This window comes from Castanea sativa, chromosome 9 (assembly GCF_040712315.1).
Source record: "Castanea sativa cultivar Marrone di Chiusa Pesio chromosome 9, ASM4071231v1".
NCBI classification, from domain to species: domain Eukaryota; kingdom Viridiplantae; phylum Streptophyta; class Magnoliopsida; order Fagales; family Fagaceae; genus Castanea; species Castanea sativa.
In genome coordinates this window covers 39,511,884-39,536,677 of record NC_134021.1, presented here as the reverse complement: position 1 = coordinate 39,536,677, position 24,794 = coordinate 39,511,884, and the positions used below count along the sequence as shown (strand labels likewise).

The 24,794-nt window shown below is 34.9% G+C and overlaps 1 protein-coding gene across 1 annotated transcript; it reads right to left on the bottom strand.

The window, feature by feature from the left end:
- On the bottom strand, window positions 1-22,867 carry LOC142610194 (uncharacterized). The gene is made up of 16 exons (XM_075781937.1): window positions 22,501-22,867; window positions 22,356-22,400; window positions 22,220-22,260; window positions 21,859-21,940; window positions 21,341-21,385; window positions 19,377-19,433; window positions 14,707-14,766; window positions 14,494-14,621; window positions 12,879-13,146; window positions 12,701-12,767; window positions 11,600-11,670; window positions 11,439-11,528; window positions 6,379-6,487; window positions 4,822-4,913; window positions 3,072-3,177; window positions 1-320 (listed from the first exon to the last, which is right to left on the bottom strand). Exons 1-16 carry the CDS (start codon window positions 22,657-22,659, stop codon window positions 196-198), a joined length of 1,545 nt encoding a protein of 514 aa, XP_075638052.1. The 5' UTR covers window positions 22,660-22,867; the 3' UTR covers window positions 1-195.
- Window positions 22,868-24,794: the final 1,927 nt, after the last annotated feature.

Here is a 24,794-nt window from a genome sequence, read left to right as displayed (position 1 = left end):
TTTGTTGTTGAAGTTCAATGACATGATATTTTTTATTTAAACATCCTTGCTAAGGGGCCAGTTTACATCCAAATTATATAAGTAAACATAAGTTACAATTGAAGGCACTGCTTAAAATCAAACTTAAAGATAATCTTTACCTTTTCCTTTATAAAGGGGAAAAAAAAAAAAGGTCAACCATGAAAGCAGAGAAATTTATACTTCTGTTTTTCCTTGCATTGTTGTATCAGTTGAGTGATATGCGCCATCAGCCGATGAGGTATCAATATCATTTAGACCCAATTCCTCGTTCTGCTCCCACGACCTCTCATATTCCTCAACTGGAGACCACCCGAGTAAATAACATCATACAAGAGAAACAGGAATAATATTGTATACTAATGACAGGGTAAAATGGCATACATACAACCAGTTTGGAAATATGGAAGTGAAAGAAGCCAGGCCTAACTAAATTCCACGTACTAACCAACTGCCACCTCCCAAATATGGCATTGTAAACAAAATATATTGCAAGACATCAAAGAAAACAATTCGAAAGACGAAACAGAATGTATTCAAGATATAAAAAGCATAAAAATAAGGTTTGATTGATTTCCCGTTGGAAGGGGGAACTTTTACTTGGTCTAATTCTCTAGAAGTTACTTCGAAGGCTAGGCTGGACAGATTTTTATTCTCTGCAGATTGTGACGATGAGTTTCCTACTGTTTGCCAACAAAGATTGTCTAGGCTTTTATCAGATCACTTTCTGATTGTCCTAGAGGGTGGATCCTTTCATAGGGGTATGAGGCCGTTTAGATCTGAGAACATGTGGCTAAAGGATGAGGGTTTTGTAGAAAGGGTGAGATCTTGGTAGGATTCTTATCATTTGCATGGTGCTCCGAGCTTTGGCATTTTTATTGCTTCTAAATGTATTGATAGTAGATTGAAGACAGGGATTCCAAGGGTGTTGTGTAGGTTGGATGTGGAGAAAGCGTATGATCATATGAATTGGGGTTTTGTTATGTATATGTTGCAACAATGTGGGTTTTCAGATAAATGGAGAAAATGGATTATGTGTTGCATTTCTATGGTTAAATTTTTCATTTTGATTAATGGGAGTCCTTTGAAATTTTTTTGGAAACAGTAGGGGGCTTAGGTAAAGAGATCCTCTCTCTCTGTTGCTCTTTGATGTTGTTATGGAGGCTTTAAGTTGTATGTTGGATGTGGCTGCATTTGCTAGGAAGTTTTCATGCTTCTCTATAGGTTCTTCACCTAGTACTTCATTGATGGTGTTTCATCTTTTATTTGCAAATGACACTCTTATTTTTTGTGATGCTGACCCTAATCAGTTAGCTACTTTGAAGGTGATTCTGACTAGATTTGAGGAATATCAAGTTTAAGAATTAATTTGGGGAAATCAAAGTTGGTTCCAGTTGGAGAGGTACATAATCTGGATGTGTTGGGGGGGCTGTTGGGTTGTAGACACTTCCCTTCCTCTGAAATATTAGGGAGGACTTCCTTTGGGCGCTAAATTCAAGGAACTCTCAATCTAGAACCCTATTTTAGAAAAGACGGAACAAAGACTAGCAGGATGGAAGAGGCTGTAAAAGGAGTAAGATAACTCTTATTAAAAGTACCCTCTCCTCCTTACCTACTTATTTCCTTTCCATTCTTCCTATACCTAGGAAGGTTGCTAATCGCATGGAAAAATTACATAGAGATTTTCTTTGAAGTGGTATTAGTGGTGAATCTAAACTACACCTAGTGAAATGGGTTAAGGTTTGTAAGCCAATACAGGTTAGGGGGCTAGGTATAAAACGTTTGAGAAGTTTGAACTCTGCTTTGTTAGGCAAGTGGTTATAGAGGTATGGTTTTGAAACAGATGCATTATGGAGAAGGGTTATAGAGGCAAAATATGGAAATGTTTGGGGTGGCTAGTGTACGAAAAAGGTGACAAGTCCATATGGTGTTAGCCTCTGGAGGTTTATTAGAATTGGTTGGTTGAACTTCTCTAAACTCTTGCGGTATGATATGGGTGATGGTACTAGAGTGAAGTTTTGGAAGCATGTGGTGCGGGGATTGTTCTCTTAAAAAGGCTTTTCTAGAACTTTCCTGTCTTAGTAGGGCAAAGGACTATTCCATGGCAAAGGTTATGGGTTGGTCTAGTGGGAGTATTCATTGGAATTTTCCCCTTTGTCGTCCACCACAAGATTGGGAGGAAGAATCTTTTGATCAGTTTATGGATATTGTTTACTCTTCGAAAGTGAGGGGGGTTGGCCTTGATAAGGTTTGTTGGAAGCTAGCATGGAGTAGAGGTTTTAAGGTTAGAGGCTTTTATCTTTCTTTCTACACTCCTACTCGCTCTTTTCCTTGGAGTTTGGTGTGGTAATCAAAGGTTCCTCCAAGGGTGGCTTTCTTTTCATGGTTAGCTTCTTTAGGTAAGATTCTTACAACTGATAACCTTCACAAAAATGTGTATTATTGTTCTTGATTGGTGTTACATGTGTAAGAGGTGTGGGGAGTCGGTGGATCGTCTACTTCTTCATTGCCCTATAGCTTTTGAGATGTGGTCCATGGTGTTGTGTTTGTTTGGACTTCAGTGGGTTATGCCTCTTAAGGTAATTGAGTTGTTTGAGTCTTGACAAGGTAAATTTAGGCGACATCACAATATAGATTTTTGGAGACTTGTGCCACATTGTTTGATGTGGTGTATTTCGAGTGAAAGAAATGCTAGAAATTGAGTCCTTTTTCTTATATACTCTCCTTGATTGGAGTATGGCTGTCACATTTTTCCTGTTTTTCCCTTCTTGATTTGCTTGATTATTGTAATTTTGGTTCTTGATTTTTGCCCCCATAGTACATCCCCCATGTACTCGGGTTTGCTATTTTTTTATTAATAAAATTTTTTGTTATCTATCAAAAAAAAAAAAGGTTTGGATGAAGAGCCATGAACTATGAAAAAAAAACCTCCCTTTGACAAAAGAACTATCCATCCTAGGTGAAATCCTGAAATGGGTAAAATATTTACTGTAGGTACTAAATAAATTATGTTTTAACAGAATAGACAAAGATTGCTATGAACCAAAACTTACATGTCAATTGATGGTCATCTTTAATATCTTCAGTCACTGGCGCAATGAAGGAATTTGCTAGAGCATCATCGAGTATTAAAGTCCATGGCTCTTCCAAACTCAGGAGCTGCAAAACATGAAAGGGATACCTTAGTCGGAAAACAAGCTCAAAAGTAAAGCTGACACCACCCCTCAAAAGTCATGCCAACCAAGATTTTTTTCCAGAAGATTACTTCACAGAGTTCCATAGAAAAATAAAAAAGAAAGATGCTGAATTATGTTACATTTCATTAAGCCTATGACCAACTTCAACTTTGGGGCCACCTTGTTTCTTAGCAAAAAAAAAATTTAACTTTGGGGCCTAACCACTATAAGCGCACACAGATGCAAAATTTATCCATGAATCCCATATTAGATGAGTTATTATATTGTAAATTAAACAGGTACCTTGAGCAGAAGTCGTAATTTAGCCATTCAGTCTTCTTTTTCTTTATTTTCTTTTTGTTGGTGATATTTTTTTTTTTCCCTTATCAGTTAACGCAAGAACTTTATTGAGGAGAAAAAATAGAGCTGACACTGTACACAGGAAGTCTACAGAGGTTGAATTACAACTCAGCTAAGAGGGCATAAGTCCAAAAATTCTAGCAAACTAGAAAAAGAATGGCCACTTAGAGCAGCCATTTAGTTAAATAGAGTGCGCAGTGAATTGTTTCTGCATGTGTAAAGCCAATGGGGAGTCAGTGGATCATCTTTTTCTACATCATCCTATTGCTAAGGACTTATGGAACTTACTTCAGCGTCACATGGGTTATGGCTAAACAAGTACTTGCCACATTGGTTTTTGTTGAAAGGGGTTGATGGGCAACTTTATAAGTGGGGTAGTTAAGATAACCACTTCTTCATGCCTCTTGTTGAATTTGAAAAGAGAGGAACAGACAGATATTTGAAGGAAAAGAATTACAATTGTCACATCTTAAGTTCTGCTCTCTAAAGAGACTACATGAGTGGAATATTAATTCCAGTTTCTCCACCAATACTTTCATGGACTTCTTGGATGAAATGCTCTCACAAGATGAATCCTCTTTTTATATTTACTACCTTCATCCCAAATTGTTGGTCCTATTTAGAAAATCCAACTTTTTAAGCAAACATTATTTAATGCGTTGTCTGTTAGTTAAAAAGGTACACGTTTCCAAAACTACCTTCATTAATTTAAACTCTAGAGAAAGAATGGTATTGACTTTTTAAATAAAGCAATTGGTAAGACAGGAATTTTCTCAACTGATTTTTCAAAGAGGACTACATTTTGGAACATCTCAAAATAGAATAAAGGACCAACAATTTGGGATGGTGGAAGTATTATTTTTTGTATTTCTTGTTTTTCTCTTTGTTTTTGTGTTTTTTATTTTATTTTATTCTATTCATTGTCAGTCCTTGGTATACAGCTTACTTATCAAAATATATATATACACACACACACATTTTAAGTAGCACAATAAATATCTCAGCAAAAAGTTCAAAAGAAAGGGAACAACAAGGAGACAGTGCCAACTGTTAATTTAAAAGCCTGCTGTTCAGGAATACTACAAGGAATGGACACAAACACCCATCTGAGGCTTCAGGTATCAGCTATTACAATTTTCTCCTAAGCTGGTAACATTTGTTATTGCACCACCTTGAATATGTACGTGGTTATTTATCACAGAATTTAAAAAACCAAAGTTTACATTATTATTTCCTAAATAAATTTATTTCCATATTATGCTCTTACCTTATCTAGCCTTGCTTTGAAGTCTACCCACTTGCTTCTTTTATGATTATCTAGACTATCGCCAAAAGTAAATCCATGCACTCTCTCTAAACCTGCACATGTAAATCATACAATTTAAAATAAGTGCATCCACTAAGGATACACACTAGCATAAATAATGCATCAAAAAGAGATAAGAGATATATATAAATAAATAAATGCATGACCGCATCAAAAGAGGAGTACAGTGGAAATAAAAGAAACAAGGCTGCATGACTGAATGCAGAGGAAAAATTAAATCAGATGCAGTCAAAAACAGTAATCGCTTTCTCCCTGGTGGAATAGGAGGAGCATCTCAAGGATGCAGTGCAGCAATTACTTCCTAGACAATTATCCTCTTTGATAAGGAGAGGAGAAACCCATTCAGGTTTGAAAATATGTGGCTAAAGGCAAATAGCAACAATAATACAAAGTTTTTCCATAGGTTAGCAAATTTGCATAAATGAGGTAATTTGATTGAGATATTGTATTTACAATGGAGAGTGAGGCGAAGAATGAATTAGTCAATTTTATGAAAACTTTTGAAAGGATTCTGTCAAGTGGAGACCTTGGGCCGCTGATTCAGACTTTTCCAAAATTGGTTTGAAGGATTGCAGGAGATTATAGAGAACTTATAAAAAAGAGTAGGTTGTAGTAGCATTGAGGGACATGAATGGTGATAAGGCTTCAGGTCCAAATGGATTCACTCTGGCTTCCTTTCAAGGTTGCTGGAGATCCTAAAGGCTGACAATATGTGTTTTTTCCTGGAATTTCATAGCTCTTGCGTGTTTGATCAATTCCACTTTCATCAAGCCGGTGCCTAAGAAATCCAGAGCTTCTGATAGTACAAATTTTAAACATATCGGGCTGGTGAGTAGCATTTGTAAGTTATTGACTAAGGTGTTGGCAAACAAATTAAAAGGGCAGTGGAAGGGGAGTTTGGTGTCTAAAAGAGAAAATGCTCCCACAATAACAGGCAAATTCCGGACTTCAAAATTAAATGTTGATGAATGTTTGGATAGTAGGATGAGAAGTAGTTGCTCATGGGTGATATGTAAATTAGATAAAAAGAATAAATAAGATCATATTAATTGGGACTACTTTATTTATTCTCGTAGTACATTTGGCCTTGAAAATAAATGGCAGGAGTTTTTTTTTTGTTGTATTTTCCACGGTGAAATTTCCTATTCTGGTAATTGGTAACCCTGCTGGAAACACCACTAGGAATTACCCTTGGAAGAGATATGATTTATGACGATCCCACAAAAAGTACCACCTAAAGATCGCCTCAGAATTTATGACCTCGAGAACATAAAATTTGTAATAGCACCATCCACTTGTACCCAAAAAAAAAATTTATAAGCTAGAAAAAAGGTGCGTTAGGTCAAATAACAGGACAATTATCTAGCACAAATCTTTTTCTTTTAAAAAGTATTTATTTTTTATATAATTTGATGAAGGGGAAACAGATGAGATATTAAGCATATGCCCAGGAAAAACAGAGTGACAAAGAAGAGAGAGGTTAAAAGTGATACTCACTTTCACTAATTTTTGTAATCAAACCCTCAACAGTTGTAACAACTCCCCCTAAAGTGCCACTAGCCAACTCCAAGTCAAGCTCTGGGACCTTCACACCTGCAGTATCTGACTGATACACCCCATTGACTTTTGTTAGACAAGATTGTGTAGCCTTATATACAAAGAGTTCTAAAAGGAAAGGAACAGCCTGTTTTCTCCATCTCAGGTCAAAAAGATGTATAATCAAATATAACCAGAACAAGAAGAAAGGTAAATAACATAATTTGGATTTTTTTTTTTTTATCACATAGGAGAACTTCACTCATATTAGTTGCACGCTGTAGAGCATACTATATAACAATCCTCACTGTTAATCAAACTCTTACAAGCAACTGACCCCACCCACCAAAACCAGTTACCAGGTAATATAGGGGCTTTTCACCCCTGACGGGCTAAGCAGCTTAACCTCATGCCCAGGAGGCAACAAAATTTGAATTTATACTCACATTAAGGATTTACAGCAACTGGATTGAAATGATATAATATGATAGGCATAGCTTTACATGCAGCTCAAGAACGCTACACACACACGAGGCTACTTCATCAATTAACACAAGGTATAATTCCTCACAATTTCTAGACTTGTGTAATCTTATAAATTAGTTTCTTTTTTGCAACTAACAAATTATTAATTGTCCCAAAAACTTAAACCGTTATGAAATAGTAAATTTAACCATTTAACCAATGTTATAACACTCCCCGAATAAGCAAGGCCCAACGAGTAAGATTTTTTATTTTTTTAAAGGAGAGGTGAATTTAATCATTTAACCAACATTCTAACAATCCTCCTCACGTGGGGACCCAAACTCCTATGCTTAATAAGTGGGGGCCAACATACAACATTGTTAAACTTATTTAAATAGGAGGTAGAATGGAGACAGAGTTCCAACTCATAACCACCTACTCAAATACATTACAAATTGTCCCGAAAGCTCAATTTGTTGAAAATGGTAATCATTTAGGCATATTCTAATAGCAACTTATCATTAAAAAAAATATTGGTTTATTGTAGTATTACTCTTAATTATACATACAACATAAATACATGTGTGTATTTATATTTATTTATGTATAAACACCATTAGATTATACACTTTCTAGGCTTGTGTAATCTTAAACTTTACTATCTTTTTGTATGCTATCAAAAAATATTAGTTTATTGTCAAAGTTTTAGTTTATTTTTTGAGAATTAATAATGCTTCATTGAAAAATAGATGAAAGAATACAATGAACCATGAAAGAATACAATGAACCAAAGCACACGGTCAATGTACCAAGGGACCAACAAAGTCTGAAAACTATGATGCATGGAAAGTACAACTATCAAGCAAGAAGCATTTGTCCACTCGAATAAAGTTTGGGAGAGAAGAAAGCTTCACATCCTAAATTGATTTATCACTTCCTTCAAAAGTAGGAGCATTACCCTCCCGCCAAATGCCCCACAAGGCAATAGTAGAATCTAACTTCAAAAATCTCCCAGGAAGAGGCTTTCCAGCACAGCTTATCCACTCCATTCCGTCTCACTAAGCCAATCAAATCCATAAAAGCAACCTACTCCAATTCCCAGTCTTGTACCGCAAAACCAACATTCCAACGGTAAATATCCCTTAGGAAAGATAAAGCTCAGCCACAAAAGCATCCCTATTACAAGAAATAACGTATAGTTATGGGAAATTAACTTTCAAAGGAAGCCCCCAACACCAAGAATCATGCCAAATTTTAACAGAAGAACCATCCCACATCTTAAAGTTGACAAAATTATCAAAATTGTCCCACCCCATCCTGAATCTGATATTCTTCCAAAGACAAACCCCATAAGGTCCGTACACACTATTAGAGCACCAACCCCCCCCCCCCCCCCCCCGCGGCCCCAAAAAAAAAAAACTGCCATATCTGGTATCCACTACCCTTCTCCACAATGCATCCCTCTCCATTGTGAAATGCCACAACCATTTTCCCAACAAAACCTAATTAAATAGAACCAAATCTCGAAGGCACAACCCCACATATTGAATTAATTCACAAACCCTTCAACTAACTAGATGATACTTAAACTCATCTCCCATCCCACCCTACATAAAATCCCTCTGTAATTTTCCAATACTTCGAGCACATTCATTGGGATTAGACATAAGGATAGGTCACAGGTAGGTAGACTAGATAAAGTGCTCATATCAATGTAATTAAAACCCTCTTAGAAAGAAACATTCTCTTTCAACAGGCCAAACAGCTCTCCATTTTCTCTAGCACTCCATTCCACACAACTTTCACTTTGAAAGTGGAGCCTAGGGGGAGACCCAGATATGAAATGGGTAGCTGAGCTACCTTGCATCTTAAAACACCAGACAAAGATTCAACATCTGGCACAACACCAACCGGGACCAATTCAGATTTTTCCAAATTTATCTTCAAGCCAGATATAACCTAAAACCACACAAAGACTACTTTTTCAAGTGCCAAACTTGCTATGGATTTACCCAAAAATCAAAGTATCATCCGCAAAGAGAAGACATGAAATTACTGACTGACTAGCAGAACCGTCACCAATTGAAAACCCTTATATGTAATTTCCTCTCCCCACTTTCACTAGCATCCTGCTAAGCACCTCCATAACAATGCTGAACAAATGAGGGGATAAAGGATCTCCCTGACTCAGCCCCTGCAGAAGAAAACACTCTGGCTGTCATTCACAAGCACAGAAAAATGAACTGTAGATACACATGGAAAATATTAACTGCCTCCATCTAGGACCAAAACCACATCACTGGAGCATGTATATAACAAGAAATTCCAATGCACATGATCGTATGCTTTCTCCAGAATTAACTTGCACAACACCCGTGGTATGCAGACCTTAGAAGGCTATTAAACGAATTCATTGGCAATCAACATTGAGTCCAGAATCTGTCTCCCTCTTACAAAAGCATTTTTGGATTCTGATACCACCTTATCAAGCACCATTTTAAGCTGGTTCTCCATTACTTCCACTGCCCAGGGATTTTTTGGAATTAAGAGCTATAAAAGTAGCATTGAAACTTTTCTCAAATGTTCCATGTGCATGGAAATAGTGGAAAACCTTCATAACATCCACCTTTAAAATGCCCAACAATTTTGGAAGAATGCCATTGTGAACCCATCTGGTCTCAAAACTTTATCCGCATTCATATTGCAAACTGTCTCATAAACCTCATCCTCTGAAAAAACATCTTTTCAACCAGCCAGAAGCCTCATCCTCTAGGGCTGAAAAATCTAACCCATCCAAAAGCTTCGCGTCCAGCTCAACCCTTATAAAATTCCATATCTTCACATTAATGATTACCTGGTTGGTAACCTCCTCTCCATCCACCACTAGCCTCCCAATAGTGTGATTGCAACGGTATGAGTTCGCAAGCCTGTGGAAGAACTTCGTATTCTTATCCCCTTCTTTCAACCACAGCATCCGAGATTTTTGTCTCCAATTAATTTCTTCCATCAACATAATTTTCTCAGGATACGCTTTGGCCTATTTACATTGCAGATTTCATCATCTAGTAATCATCTAGGCTCCTCAATCTCATCCATAGATTTAATGCAACCTCACAGAGTTTTTTTTTTTTTTTTGTCGAGAAACATTGCCAAACTCTTATTTCTGTTACTTTTTATTTTTATATAGGTAAACCCTGTTTCATTCCACTTTTTCAATATGTTCGAAGTTCTATTCTTAACCATGCTAGCTTAAAGCCTACAAAACATTTCCCTACATATAAATTTTAATATAATACTTGAGTCAGTCAAAAATGCCTCTTTCCTTTATGGTTAGAAAAAATTACCATTATGGAAAACATGTGCATACATACAATGACTTGGCATGTCCGCACAAAAAGTGCACACATGCACAAGGGAATTGAATTTCTGGGAAGTTCAACCCATGCAGGTGAAGAGCGTGTGAAAAAAAAATGAAAATACATCAAAAGGAAAAGTATGATGAACCAAAAATCCAACACAACAAGCTTATCTTTCCTCTCAAAAAACCCAAAAAAAAAAAAAAGACAAACAAAAAACAAAACCCTAAGCTTATCCCAGTTACATGGATTCACTACATTAGTCTTTTTTAGCCAATCAAATAATGCTAACAATTGACTATGTTCTCCCTGTCATTGTTCAAACTGCCTTTAGACAACCCCACACTTAAATTAAAAGATAAAAAAGAGACATTTAAAACAAATGGGCCCAACACATTTTTTTTGTTTAAAAAAAAATTGAAATTAAAATTAAAAGGATGGTAAAAATAAAAAATAGAATGAACTGTCAAGCCATCATATACCTATAATTGACGGTAAATCTGTCTACCAAAAGCTTGAATGGGTTTTGACACCAATTTTGTTGTAGGATTTTTAGCAATTCAGCACTAGATTAGACTTCTTGACGATATCTCGAAAATTTCTTAAATAGAATTAATGCTCAAGGGTTTTAGATAATTAAAAGTTTGGTCTTGAATATGTTTGATGATAAACACTAAGCAATCACACCTAAGTTTTCCTACGCAATCACACATAAGATAAGGTATTCACATCCTCAAAGAGAATAAGCTGCTGCAATTTTAGTGAAATCAATCTCATCATAAATGTAATAGACCAAGGGGAATTCCCATAGGAACAAGTCCCTCAGATTTTGCACAATGTAGATAAAAAATTAATGATAGGAATATTAACATTCCTTTCATAAAATAATCCCACTGTTTAGTTGGCCTAGTTTCAATATTTAAATGTCTAAAACTCCTTATATCCTCCACAATCAGTGTAATTAATGTAACCCTTCATAGCAAGTCTCACTTTCCTTTCAACACTCTTTTCATTCAAGTTATTAATTCATCATTACTCATTACAAATAGAATACTATGGTAATATACAAATACTTCATTCTCAATAAAATAAATCAGTATAGCTGTGAACCAAAGCCATCTAAAAACTCAGTGGAATAAAAGCATATTATTTATGTTGCATGTAGAACAGTACAAAATTCAGATTAAGATCACAACAAACCTTTATTACATCACGACAAAGATCTTTATTGTTCCTCACAGTGAGAGAAATTCTCTTCCCTTTTTCAGGAACTCGCCCACCAGGCTTTAACTGCACAGCAAAGCATGATAATTATCAAAAGAAGGGAAGAGAAAATAAGGTGTTAAAAAATTACTACAAACCTCAGAATTGCGGTAACCACAAGCATCACAAGTTGATGCCATGACGATCACTTCTTGGAAGTAGGGAATTTCTATTTTTGGTTTAAGTTCAACAAGGTAAATTCTAATTCTGATCCAAATGATAGATAATTAAAGATAAATAAATAAATAAACAGAATTTAATTTGAAAAAATACTTAAGTACTCAACCAAATTATCCCAATTTTGTTCCCAACTTTCAGCATCATGCTAGCATTTGACAACCCTGACAATCCTAATAGCAATCTTCAGGTTACAAACAAAACACTGTGTAGTAGCTAACTTTTCTCTCAAGAACTAACTTCATACCATAGTTCATAACTAAAAATAGAATTTTTGAGGAAATTTCTGCATCTATGTATTTATAGATATAGAAAAAAAATTGTACGAAATAAATACATAAATACATTGAAAACACACAAATTTTCTGCATCTATTTATTTATAATTACATATAAATGGATTTTCTTTTTAAATAAATACACATACACACACAAAATTATCAAATTATTATTTCATAGTAAACTGCAAAATACCGAGATTTTGTCAATGAGACTAACTATTTATAAAAATTTCAAGATGCTCAGCTAGTCCATCCACCTGGCCCTTCAACATGTTTCTTCATTTAAAAAAGTTCTTGCTTGGAGCAATTTCAATTGAAGAATTACATCTAACATCCTTAACTCTCCCCATCCTCATACCATTTGGTCCTATAACATATTCCTCTCCCAAAAAAATGTCTACATGCATCCCAGTAGTCCCCATTGATCTATGCTTAAGATGGCTTTGAAATCTAAACCTCCCCTAAAAGGTTAACATACATACTTCCTTTTATTGCCTTTCTGCATGGAGTTTAAAATGCTACTATTCTTTAACAAGTTTACACTCTTAAACCTAGAGGGCTATAGGATCTGTGAGAGAGAGAAGGATAAATGCACTAAATCAAGCACAATTAATGTGACAAATTAACTGGAAACAGAAATGACTAGAAATATCACTGTATACAAATACTGTACAGATCTTTCAGCCCAATATTAGAGGACGAACATCAGGAAACTATGCATTGTCAAATGAAATAAGGATACTAGTAACAAACATTCGAGTCTCGCACGCGATGCCACAAGTTCCACAGGTTGATGGGAAAGTCATCACCTGTCAAACGCAAGTAGGCATAAAGTGACGTAATAAACTTCTGTAAAAATTAAGTTACATGGGATAAGATGCCATAAATTAAATCGAGTGAACATTGTGTAACTGCCTTACCTCTTCTGGTGCAGTGTATCGAAATACAGTATCCACAATCTCTGCAGTATTACTCTGAGCAATAGCCCGATGAGCAGCTGTTGCTCCAACAGATCCATGTGGCTCTCTTCTTACTTCATCAGAAGCACCACTTATTTGCTCCATTGATATTCCCTCACGATGATCTCCCGACTGTGAAGGGTCGACAGAATATCCCAATGTTGCTTGTTGCTCTGGAGTTCGCTCATAGAATTTGATACACAAAGATGGGTCCGGGGATGGAGCATACCTATTCACAGATTATTATAAGAAGATTAAACTAAAACATGAGTAGCTGAGGATTCAATGTAACCCAATTTGTGATCATCTATACATTAAATGGTCAAAATGAGGACCTAAACCAGCCAAACGAAATTTTGCTTTACTTATTGAGCCAACTAAATAACAACTCAAACTACAAAGTTTTGTACCGTCACAATAAAGAAGATGAATTTAAAAGACCCATTACAGAAAATTAAATAACTCATAGACCCACACAGAAATAAGATAATATTCTACATATATTTGACTATTAATATTAAATTATCCCAAACGCACAAAAGAGTCAAGTCTGAATTAAAGAGTTTTGAGTTTGACTATACCCATTCACAAAAAGTGGCTATGATCAAGAAAAATGAAAATGAATTAAGTAAGAAGACAAAGAAGAAAAGCATAGCTAGACAACCGACTAAAGCTGGATGGGTTGCACTGTGGAAGTGGAAGATCAAAGCTCGAGCTTGAAAAATGAAATGAGATCCTTTGATAGGCTAAAAGTGAACTATTCTAGGGCTTTTTTTGCTTAAGAAATGTCTAAAACAACCTAAATAATTAAAGCACAATCAAAACAGTCCAAAATTTAGTTAGCCCAAAGCAAAAATAAAGCCCACAAAGGCTTAAATGGTAGGATCAGTGTGACCTTACCAATCCCACTATCCTACTGTGATCCCCTCCAATCTTGCTTCTCAACCAATCACCATGCAATATGGATCATTTGAACAGAGTACGATTGTAGGATCATACTAATGTACAATCTGAATCGCAATTATAAGAACCTTGGTCCCAGCTACATGTTAATTATATTCTCCCATCCATGAGAAACCACAAGGGGGGTCTTTTTTTCTTTTTTTTTTTATAATTCAAATGTTGCAACAAGTGGGGGTTTGAGGATTTGAACCCTATTTCTCCTCCTAATGGAGACTAGGCAATGCCACTAAGCTACAACACTCTTGGCAGGGGTCATTTATGCAACCATAATAGCATTCAGTTTAGTCCAACCATCAAGAATAACAAGCAAAACAACTCTTTGTTTATTGAAAAGAGAATGCAAATAAGGCATGAAGTAGCCTAAAGAATTACAAAAAATACAAAAGATTATGTACAAAGGGATAGAGACTCAATAAAAATTAGAATGGAATCTCCATTGGTGAGTCCACTAGCATAAGACCAATCAAACAAAGTACCAACAAAATAAGCTATAAAAAGAAATAAAATAAAATAACACACAAAACCATAAAAAGAACAACAGCTCAGAAAAACAAAGTTCCCCTATCATGTAATAATAACTAAAGCTTCCCTATCATAAAAAGTTCTCTCTTACAGGTTCTCGATGAAGCTGTTTCCAGCAGGATCGTCCAGGATAAAGGTAAAAGATGAATCTCCTGTTGCACAAGCTTTCAGTTTCAACAAAAACTGGTCTAGAGCTTCGGCAGTCTGAGGATCCACTTTCTGGAAAACCCAGAAGATAGCATTAAGATATTGAAGAAGATATTACATTATATTGAATATTGTGAATCTCCTAATTAATATCCACCTTGCGTTCTTCTTGAAGGGCCTGCAACTCATCTGCAGCTCGTACCAATATGCCCTCCACCTAGAATAATGAAATCAGACATAAGATGTTTGAAAAGGAGTGCAGGAAAGAAATCCCTGGAAGATATAAAGTGCATGATTAAAACTTATAGAACAGGATACAATGTGATCAAACTGTTCCAATACTGATGTAAAAATGCACCAGAAACCTTAACAAACATACAAAAAATTTATCCAGCCTCTGGCATAAAAATATTTGCCTCAAAGCAAATGCAACAGCCCATCTTCAAGTAAAAAGAGGTGGTGCAGGCTAGTCGAAACCGTTCAATATGACTAGTATTTTTTTCTTTTGATTTTTTGGTAAGTTGCACACACACACACACACCTGATGGTCTTGAACCCATGACCATACCCCTCCACCTTCTTTTACAAGGGGAGGAAATGTCATTTAAGCTAGGGTGAAGTTTCCCGCATTGCAGTTGTATGCTTTTTTATTTATATAAAAGTGATAAAAATCATTAAAAAGCACAAAGGGGATCAACACTAGTACACAAGTATACAATAATAACTAACTGAAGTTCAATTTACCCAGGAACTCTAGGAAGTTCATAGTAGAAAAATATGAAAAGTTGAAGTCCAATCATATATTCTTCAAAATTAAGAACTTCAGCTTCACCAAACTCAGCTCTTTCCCCTCAAAACAACGAGCATTTCTCTCTCTCCAAAGACACAACATTAAATACAAAGGAATGGCTTTCCAAATCTCTCCATTACTGCTCTTTCCAAAACTTCCCTTCCAACACAGAATAAGGCATGACCACAGCTCCTAGGTCACCTTACAGTGTAGAATGTAGAAAAGATTGAACCACTCTCACCTGGGTTCTTGTGCATAAAGTATCACATAATGGTCAACACCAAGGTAATTGCATGATCGTATTCGCAACAAATTTGTAATTTTAACAATTAAAGATATCTTTCCCTAAGAAAAGAATCAACCAGGCACTCCTCTTTGAGGAAAAAAAGGGGGGGGGGGGGATGTCTTCGCCAAGGTTGTCAAAGGCAAAAGGCAAGTATCACCCAAGGCGTGAGACAACAAAAAGGTGCTAGCCCGAGTAAAACAAGGTGCCAAATTCATAATATATTAATCATACATATAGAACATAAATCATATGTACTTAGTGCATTAAAATATTATAATGAAAGTATTTTTCACTAGGAAGCGCAGGTGCGGATTCGGGTTCAGGTGCGGTATGGCAACTTGGCAATTTTTAAAAAAGTAGGGTGCGGGTGCGGCAGGATATGTTTATTAATAAATTATTAAATATATTTTTATTTATATTTTCTACATATTGCTACAAAAAAATTTTCATATATAGGTGGAGTTTGGATACACATTTTCACGTTTTGCGTTTTGCGTTTTGATTTTTTTTTTTTTTTCTGCTGCGGGGGGGACAACGCGCACTGTTCATGTACGTTTTTAGCCATTTTTTATTAAAAATGGGTCCCGCAGTACTATTTACACATTTAAAAATTATTTTGCTACAGTGTTTTCAGTTTTCAGTTTTCAGCAATAAGTTCTATCCAAACGGACCCATAATGGTAAACAAATACCAATTTAAGAGCAATAGTAGATAGAATGAGTCTGAGGAAAAGCCGTGGGAGAGAGAGAGAGAGAGAGAGAGAGAGAGAGAGAGAGAGAGGAGACGGAGAGAACAAGAGAGTCAAAGAGAGTTTGAGAAGAGTGTAGGGTTTTTTCTTTAAACTAGGATGTCAAAACAGTGTGTTTTGACAAAAATTTTACGTTTTTTTTATAACACTTATTTGGGCCCATATCGGTCTGATTCGGGGCCCGTTTCGGACCGTATCGGCCCGAATCAAAAAACGAAAACCCGTGCTTTCCAGATTTTTCAATATGTTGCATGAATATATTAGGTCTATCAAATTATTTCAAAATAGGATTAACATGGTTTAGGCTCTATTAGTTATTCTAACAACAGGTTTTGCAACATGCTTCCATATAGCAATAAGTTTTACAACAAATTTTTGTAAAGTAATTTAACAAACAATAGGTTCTATAACATGCCTTATTAATAGGTTTCACAACAAACTTCTAAAAATAATTAATTAATTAAAATTATTTAAATAATAATAATAATAATTTTTTTTTAAACCCTAAGTCTCGCCTTAGCGCCTTTTTCATGGCTTAAGGTGGTCACCTTGCTCGCCTAGAGTCTAGAGGCATGCGCTTCACTAAAGGTGCTTTGGCTTAGAGCTCACCGCCCAAGCGCCTGGCTCGCCTTTGACTACAATGGTCTTGGCCCTAAAATTGTGATGCAAAGTTGGAATTCAGGCCCTTAGGGGGTTTGGGGGTCCAATTCCAATTCTGTTTCTTTGATTATGCCCAAAAGTTAGATTTTTTCTTCCATGTTCAGTTCTGTGACTTAAAAAATGCATCAATATAATTCTAGGGGGAGGCCAGGAGGGTTAAAAATAACAATTCCAAATAACTAAGATTATTGAATTACCAATTGTTATTAGGTACCACCACATTTCTATTTGTCTACAACTCTAGACAATGTCCAAGTATCTAATGAGTAATGACTGCAGCTATCACTCTTCCCAAAAAGCCTCGATTCCCAACTGCATTTACTGACAGCATTCAAACCCCATTTACTAAAGTCATCCCACCTCCCCCTTTTTTTCTCTCTTTCAAATTCGACAATTTGAGAACCATTGGCAAGGGGAATAGGTCATGATATTGATGTGTTATTGCAGAGAACATGAAGACAGACACGTTCAAAATTTCGCTCACCACTTTGCAGATGCTGCAACATTTCACTCATCCTTCTTTCTTTTTTGGGATCTTTAGTCTTTCCCTATTTCTTTTTCCTCCTAAACCACAATCACTAATCCCTAGGATTGATCTCAGTAAATTCAAGTCAGATTCTCATGGTGGAAAATTCATAGCTGACTTTTTTTTTCGAATTTGATTCCTATATTAAGATTTAGATAATTAAAAAACTAGGAAATTTGCTATTACTTGGCCTAATCTATTAAGTTTCTTAGAACAATGAAACTTGAAATCATATTTTCTCTAGATATTACTTTCTTCAACATGTTCTTTTCTGAATTTATTGACCCATCCAGAGCTCTCAAGTTACATATTCCAATGTTCATCCAAGGAATAGAAACATTAATCTGGTGCAATATCAATTCTGATAAATTTAGAAGTAGAATTGTGACCCTGCATTCCAATTCCAAACCGCATTCAACTTAAAGCCTTAGTGTTAACAACATTAGTCATTTGAAATCACAAAAACAATCATTTAAACATTTCATGTCCCTCCCTCCAATTAATACACAAATGGGACACTAAACTTCTCGTAAGAACAATTAGAATGGAGCCTACCTTGCATATATACAATCAGCTACTTTCCAGAAAATTGATATAAAGTTCTCAGATGTAAAAAAAAATGGGATCACTTCTTATAGACTCATACAGATTAATAAAACACCCACTGAAATCAACACCACCAACACCTAGACCAACTTCTTGATTTGAAATGTTCTTTTTTTTTTTTTTTAGAGTCGACGGAATTTGATCAATCCTTTTTTCGTTATATTTCTATGCCTCCTAATACTACAAAGGATTTAATAGTAACAACATCCTAGAGAGTTGTTCAAGAAAGATTAAATCCCAAAATATTCAAGATTTAAGGTCTAGTTTCAATGTGGGGCCTTCTTTGCACCTTTCATATGCTACTTTATTTATTATTTAGTTTTAGTTTTAAGTTTCTTTACTTTGAAAATTTGTTGGTTCAGTTCTAATAGTCTTACTAAAATTAGGTAGTTTGTGAATTTCCAGATTTACTGGGATATGCTGCAGTGGGCAGTTCTATAGGTCCATATTCTAGTTTTATCTTTTGGGTCCTTTTTCTATCTGGCCTAGAAGTTCTTATTGCCTTTCTGTTATTATTAGGAATCCTAATCTTTAATAGGGGTAGTTTGTTAATTTCCAGATTTACTGGGATATGCTGCAGTGGGCAGTTCTATAGGTCCATGAGTCTGGTTTTATCTTTTGGGTCTTTTTTTCTATTTGGTCTAGAAGTTCTTATTGCCTTTCTGTTATTATTAGGAATACCTAATCTTTAATAGGGGTAGTTTGTTAATTTCCAGATTTACTGGGATATGCTGTAGTGGGCAGTTCTATAGGTCCATGAGTCTGGTTTTATCTTTTGGGTCCTTTTTTCTATTTGATCTAGAAATTCTGGATGCCTTTCTGCTCTTTCTAGGAAAATGTTATTTAGGAGTCCGTATTGCAATAGCCTATAAAAGAGTCTTTATGTATTCAATAAACAATCAAAATAGATATATTGAATTCAATAAATTCCAACAGCTTATGTAAGCTTTAAGGGTGTGATTGCCTTTTCCTTCCTCAGTGTGATTGCTTGAAAAGCCTAGGTATGATTCCCTAGGATTTATCTTTCTTTGTTTCTTGTTCCACTGTTTTAACACCAAGAAACCATCAAATTCATTCAAGATCCAATCTTTTTTATTACATACCTACCTAAACTATTAAACATCAAACCCTATTCAACAAACCAAAGCCAATTAAAAAAGCAACTAGAAGGGAGGAAAAATGAAACAAAAGGGTAGAGTTAAAGAAGATACTGTTGACAGAGATCCACGTTGAGCCTCAGGAGGAATCTCAAAATCCAATTCAGGAATCTGCACATATAAAGAATGAAAGGGAACATAAATCTCAATAGCTCAATATCAAAAAATTCAAAGGAAACTTGCTGAGCCAATGCACAGAAGTAAATCACAACATGATGAAGTAAAAGTCAGAAGTTTTCTATTATTGCAAGAATCTAACATGCTCTCATTTTTCCTCAATTTATTCTTCTAAAGGTCACAGGAATCGTGAAACATAACCCCCCCCCCCAAAAAAAAAGTTCTACAAGTTACAATTCCAATAAAACAACAAAAACCTGGTGTTCAAAACACCAGCTATAGTACTCCTTGCAAGTTGCAACCAACAGTGATCTATAGATAATGTAATGTGACACCCATGCACATTTATACGCAACCAAAAAAATGGGAGGGAAAATTAAAAATAAAAAAGAACTTCACTACATGTCATCTCACCTAAACAATAACCAACCACCCCTCGCTGCACAAAAATAAATAAATAAATATTATAAGCAATGGAAAAACTATTAAGATATGATCTATCAATCACATTCTAACCAACAAACCTAATGAACCTCCCCCAATCCAAAAATATAAAATTGGGAAGACAAGAAGTAACTTTAATGATATAGTCAGTGTTTCCATGTACAAGATGTACAACACAGGACCATTTTAAATAGAGGGGGGGAGGGGCACACAGTACTTCAATGCATTGCCCTGGGTCTGCTCTGAATTTATCGTGCAAAATATAAACCAAGTAAAGATGGGGAAAAGGGGGGTATAAATCTAAGATAACTAATCTATTGAAAAAAAAATGGACCTGCGGTGATTACACAGATGTAACTAACAGCAAAGCATAGAAAAAACAATACATTTATTTATAGTCATCAACAATAAGTTTCAATGATACAAAGTAAACAAAAACATAGAAGAAAAATATCAATTCATTTCACAAACTCCAAAATTTACCAAGGTCTTTTAACACCATCACTAAGCCCAAAAACCTTTTAACACCATGGTTTGAGGTGACAGTGTAATCACATGCAGAGCAGACTAGCAGATAATATAACCAAATATAGATATATATACACACACAAACAGGAAAGAGACCTAAATGAGTCACTTAAACAATCAAACATTTATTTAACCTGTACTGATATATATCCTTAACAACAATACAATAAATACAGGAAAGCAAGAAGAAAATATTCCATGTTTACCAGCCAAAGTAAGTCTCCACTTGTTGAAAAACTAAATCAATGAAAAATATATAAAAGAAAGATGCCAAGTCATGTTATTCCAGGTACCAAAGGTCATTTACACCATTAAAGAGCAAAAAATTTTGTTTATACCATTACAGGGAAAATTTCTCAATGGTCTACGATGACGGGAAGCCACAGACAGTATGGAGCATATCGTAAAACAAATGAAAACTAAATCATGAAAAAAAAATTATAAACATGGAATTTTTTGGCAAAACAAATCAGTGTTTGAAATTCATAGAAGCACCAAAAATCAATCAACCAATTTAACGAGGAGTATTAGGTACACAATATAATAAAAAAATTGGATAACATCATAACTGCATTATTCAAATTGCTTCCTATTAGACTTGCCATTCCAAATTACCTCAATTTATCAATAACTTTCAGAGAGTACATTAAGGGTATACCAGCAAAAAAACAAATTAGAAAACTAACTGCCTCGTTACTGATCCAATTTGACACTCTTGACATTTATAAAGATCACTAACTATAGAAAATTTCAATGCAGTTTCCAAATCTGTAAGATCAAAAGTTCAATTATATAGACAATAATGTACAGAAACAACAACTAATACTTCTATACAAAATAACAATGCTTCCAAAAGTGAACTATGAAAATGACAATGCAAATGCCAAAATTTTTACGTAGAAAACTGCAATGAGAATATATTGAACCACCTTAATCGTTGCAGATTCCGACTTCACTACTTGACGGTTAAGCATCTGCATAAAAAAATAAATAAATAAATAAAAAACCCCATCAGCCAGGCATACTCATATTCCATAACCATGGCTTTGAATTTTAAGGAAAACAACAAATGGACTAGTGGAAAGGATCAAAACTCAAAATATTTAATGAATATATCAGAACAAGAAAAGAAGGCTCTATCCCAAGAAGAAAAAAAAGGTTGTTGCATGATATATATAAATAAATTGACAAAGATTTGACATTCCCATGAAAAAATAGGCAGTAAGAGTGAACAGCTGAATTAAACAAGCATGATGAAATATAAGATGTTTATATATATATGTATATAAGCAAGACAAAAATGTCAACATAAAGTAAGAATTATTATGCATGAAATTGAGTTTAGCGAAAGGCTTCATTTATTAAATAAATGCATGATTTGCAACCATAAAGCACATAAAATGAGAGACATCAAATCATAATAATTTTTAATTCCAATGAACTCAACCTTCGGATCACCCGAAGGAACTTCAAGGCAGTAGCAACACCCCCGAGGTTGAATCTCGCCGGCAAATTGAACTTCATTGTTCCTATAGGACAAAAAAAAACCATGATCAAAACTTAAATGAAGTAGCATTAACTAAAAAAATAAAGGCTAAAAATGCAAATTACAACCAAACTTGTACTCTAACTAACTTTACTTTCATTCAATCAGTTTCGAATTTATTCCTTTCTTTAAAAAATTTGCCATTATAAAATATTTTATAGATTTTTTTAGTGAGAACATTTTTTTTTCATTACTTAATTGCATACAGTAATTATTTATCGGACCTAAATTTTAAATTTAAAAAAATATATATACAGTTTACCTCTCACCACAATGTGGACATTCAAAGGCTGACAACAAAATCTGCAAAGAGGATTAATAATAATAATAATAATAATCATTCAATTAGAAGAAAAAATAAATAAATAAATAAAAATGAGAGATTGTATAGTGTATACCTTTCGAAAATGTGGAATTAATGTCAATAGGAACCTTGTGATTCCCTGTTCCAAAGTGATATAACAAGTTGTTGTAATCCAAAAACTAAAAGAGATTAGAAAATAGAGAGAGAGAGAGAGAGAAAGAGAGAAAGTGTGTGTGTACATTTTGGTGGCAACGCATACAGAGACTTTCGAGTTGGTAAAGAGGGGCGATACCGGCGTCGTTGGCGGAGACCGCTTCAACCACCGACCTCACATCCACGATTTCCTCTTTCTCACTCTTACTGTTGTTGTTGTTGTTGTTGCCGTTGCCGCCTTCCATTTTTTTTTTTTTTGGTTTTCTCTCTCAAGTCTGAACTATCGGCAGGAAGATTGAAGAACCGAAAGGGTTATGAATATGAATATAGAGTGTGTGTGCGGAGGAACTGGAAGATGCTAGTAAGAAATAAATCTTTGTCTCGAACTCTCTAGCATATTTCTGTTTCTTTTATTGTAAAAGAAGAAGTTTTATGTTAATTTTTGAAATCGGCAAAAAAAAGCATTAGTTGTGCGTTGATTATTACAGTGCCTAAGCTAAGGCCTAAAAGTGCCCTAGTGGTTGGGCAGGCCCATTATATATTTGGCAAGTGGGTCTGCTTCACTTCACTTGAGCTATTTTTTTCCATGCTTTAAAACTATAAATGGTACCCAAGATTTTAGACTTGGGGATTCCCACCCCACCCACCCACCCAAAAACAAAGTAGCTAAAAATTAACTTATTTTTAAAAAATTTGAAACTTATATTATATATTATAAATGGGTCATATTAACAGGTGTTCCTAGGGTAATCTTTAATGAGAAATGATATGTCCACAATATTTTTATAACATTTTTACAACAAATCCTAAAGGGCAGATTGTTACTAGTTGTTATTGTTGGGACAAAAAGGTAATCTTAGTGTTAGGTTCAAATTTGAACCAATAACAACTAACCACTTATAATTTGTTGTGAAAATATTATGGATGTAGTACCTCTCATTGTTAATAAACCACATTAGAAAAGTTTTTACTACCACTTTCATATAAAATATAAAAAACTGTCAAAATGTTTTTAAAAATAATTCCTAAGCCAATGTCTTTAGAGCATTCGTTAACATTTTCCATTATAAATAAATCTCAGATAAAAAGTAGTATGAAATCTAAGGTTCGTTTGGATAGAACTTATTTTGCTGAAACTGAAAACTGAAAACACTGTAGCAAATAAGTAAAAAAACGTGGATGATAATTTGGGATATACAATTAATGTAGCTCAACTAAAATTACTGTGGCATATAAATACAACATTTTTTTCCCCTTCCTTCTTCTATCACTTCTTAGAAATCCACATAGCGTAGTCTCTCATTCTCAGAAATCCACAAGCTCAGAAATCCTCCGAGCAAACTTCATTCTCTTCCTTCCTTCTTCTATCACTTCTCAAAACTCCACAGCGTAGCATCTCGTTCTCGTTCCTGCTGTTTTTTTGATTCACAAGCAAACCTCATTCTCTATCTGTCTCTCTCTCTTTGCGCTCGTTTCTAGATTCATCTATTCCGATCACTCCGCCACCAGCAATACCAGCTGCTGGTATGACTCCTGTGCCACTAGCAATACCAGCTGTTGTATTTGCTACTAGATTACCATAAAAATTTGGGTGACACCTGCAAAATTTAAACCAACCTGCATCACCTAAAGAATCCTTTTTGCTCGTTTATAAATAATAATAAAAAAAATTAAAAAAAAAGGGGAATGACTAAAAAGTGTCAAGATAATCAAACAACATTTGCAAAGCAGAAGAAAACCATAATCAATTCAGTACTTACACTCCTGCTGCATTAATTCTTCTCATTTGACAACAATTTAAAAAACACCTAGAGATCTTATCCCCTTCTATAACCACCATGTAACACACTAGCTCTTTCGAAAACATTAATAGATTTCATGATCTAACCCCCCCAAAACAACTTCACAACTTAGAAGAATTATTGCTTCATTGCTGGCTCAAAAGATGCTCTGTTTTAGAGGGAACCAGAAGACCTAAGTAGAAAAGTGATACATCACACCAGCCTATCCCTCCACATAATAGTACATCCCTATCTTTTCCACCAGCTTTAATTTTCAGTTAATTTCTCTTGCATAATTACCTTGAGCACATATCACCAATTAAACATACACAATAAATTATACACCAATAAGATTTAGCCAATAACATGGGCTTCTTACAGCAGGTTTACAATTAACAAATGCCAATAGACATATATAGCAAACAAGCATAGACGTATTGCACACTATTCTATAAATACTTATAAAAATATGAAGAGGGTATCCAAGCAAGCCCATTATTATCACACTCAAAATCATGCCTAAAGATATATCATAAACAAAATTAAAAAAGAAAAATATGAGAAAAACTGTTAGGTAAAAGAAACCTACATACCTTCCA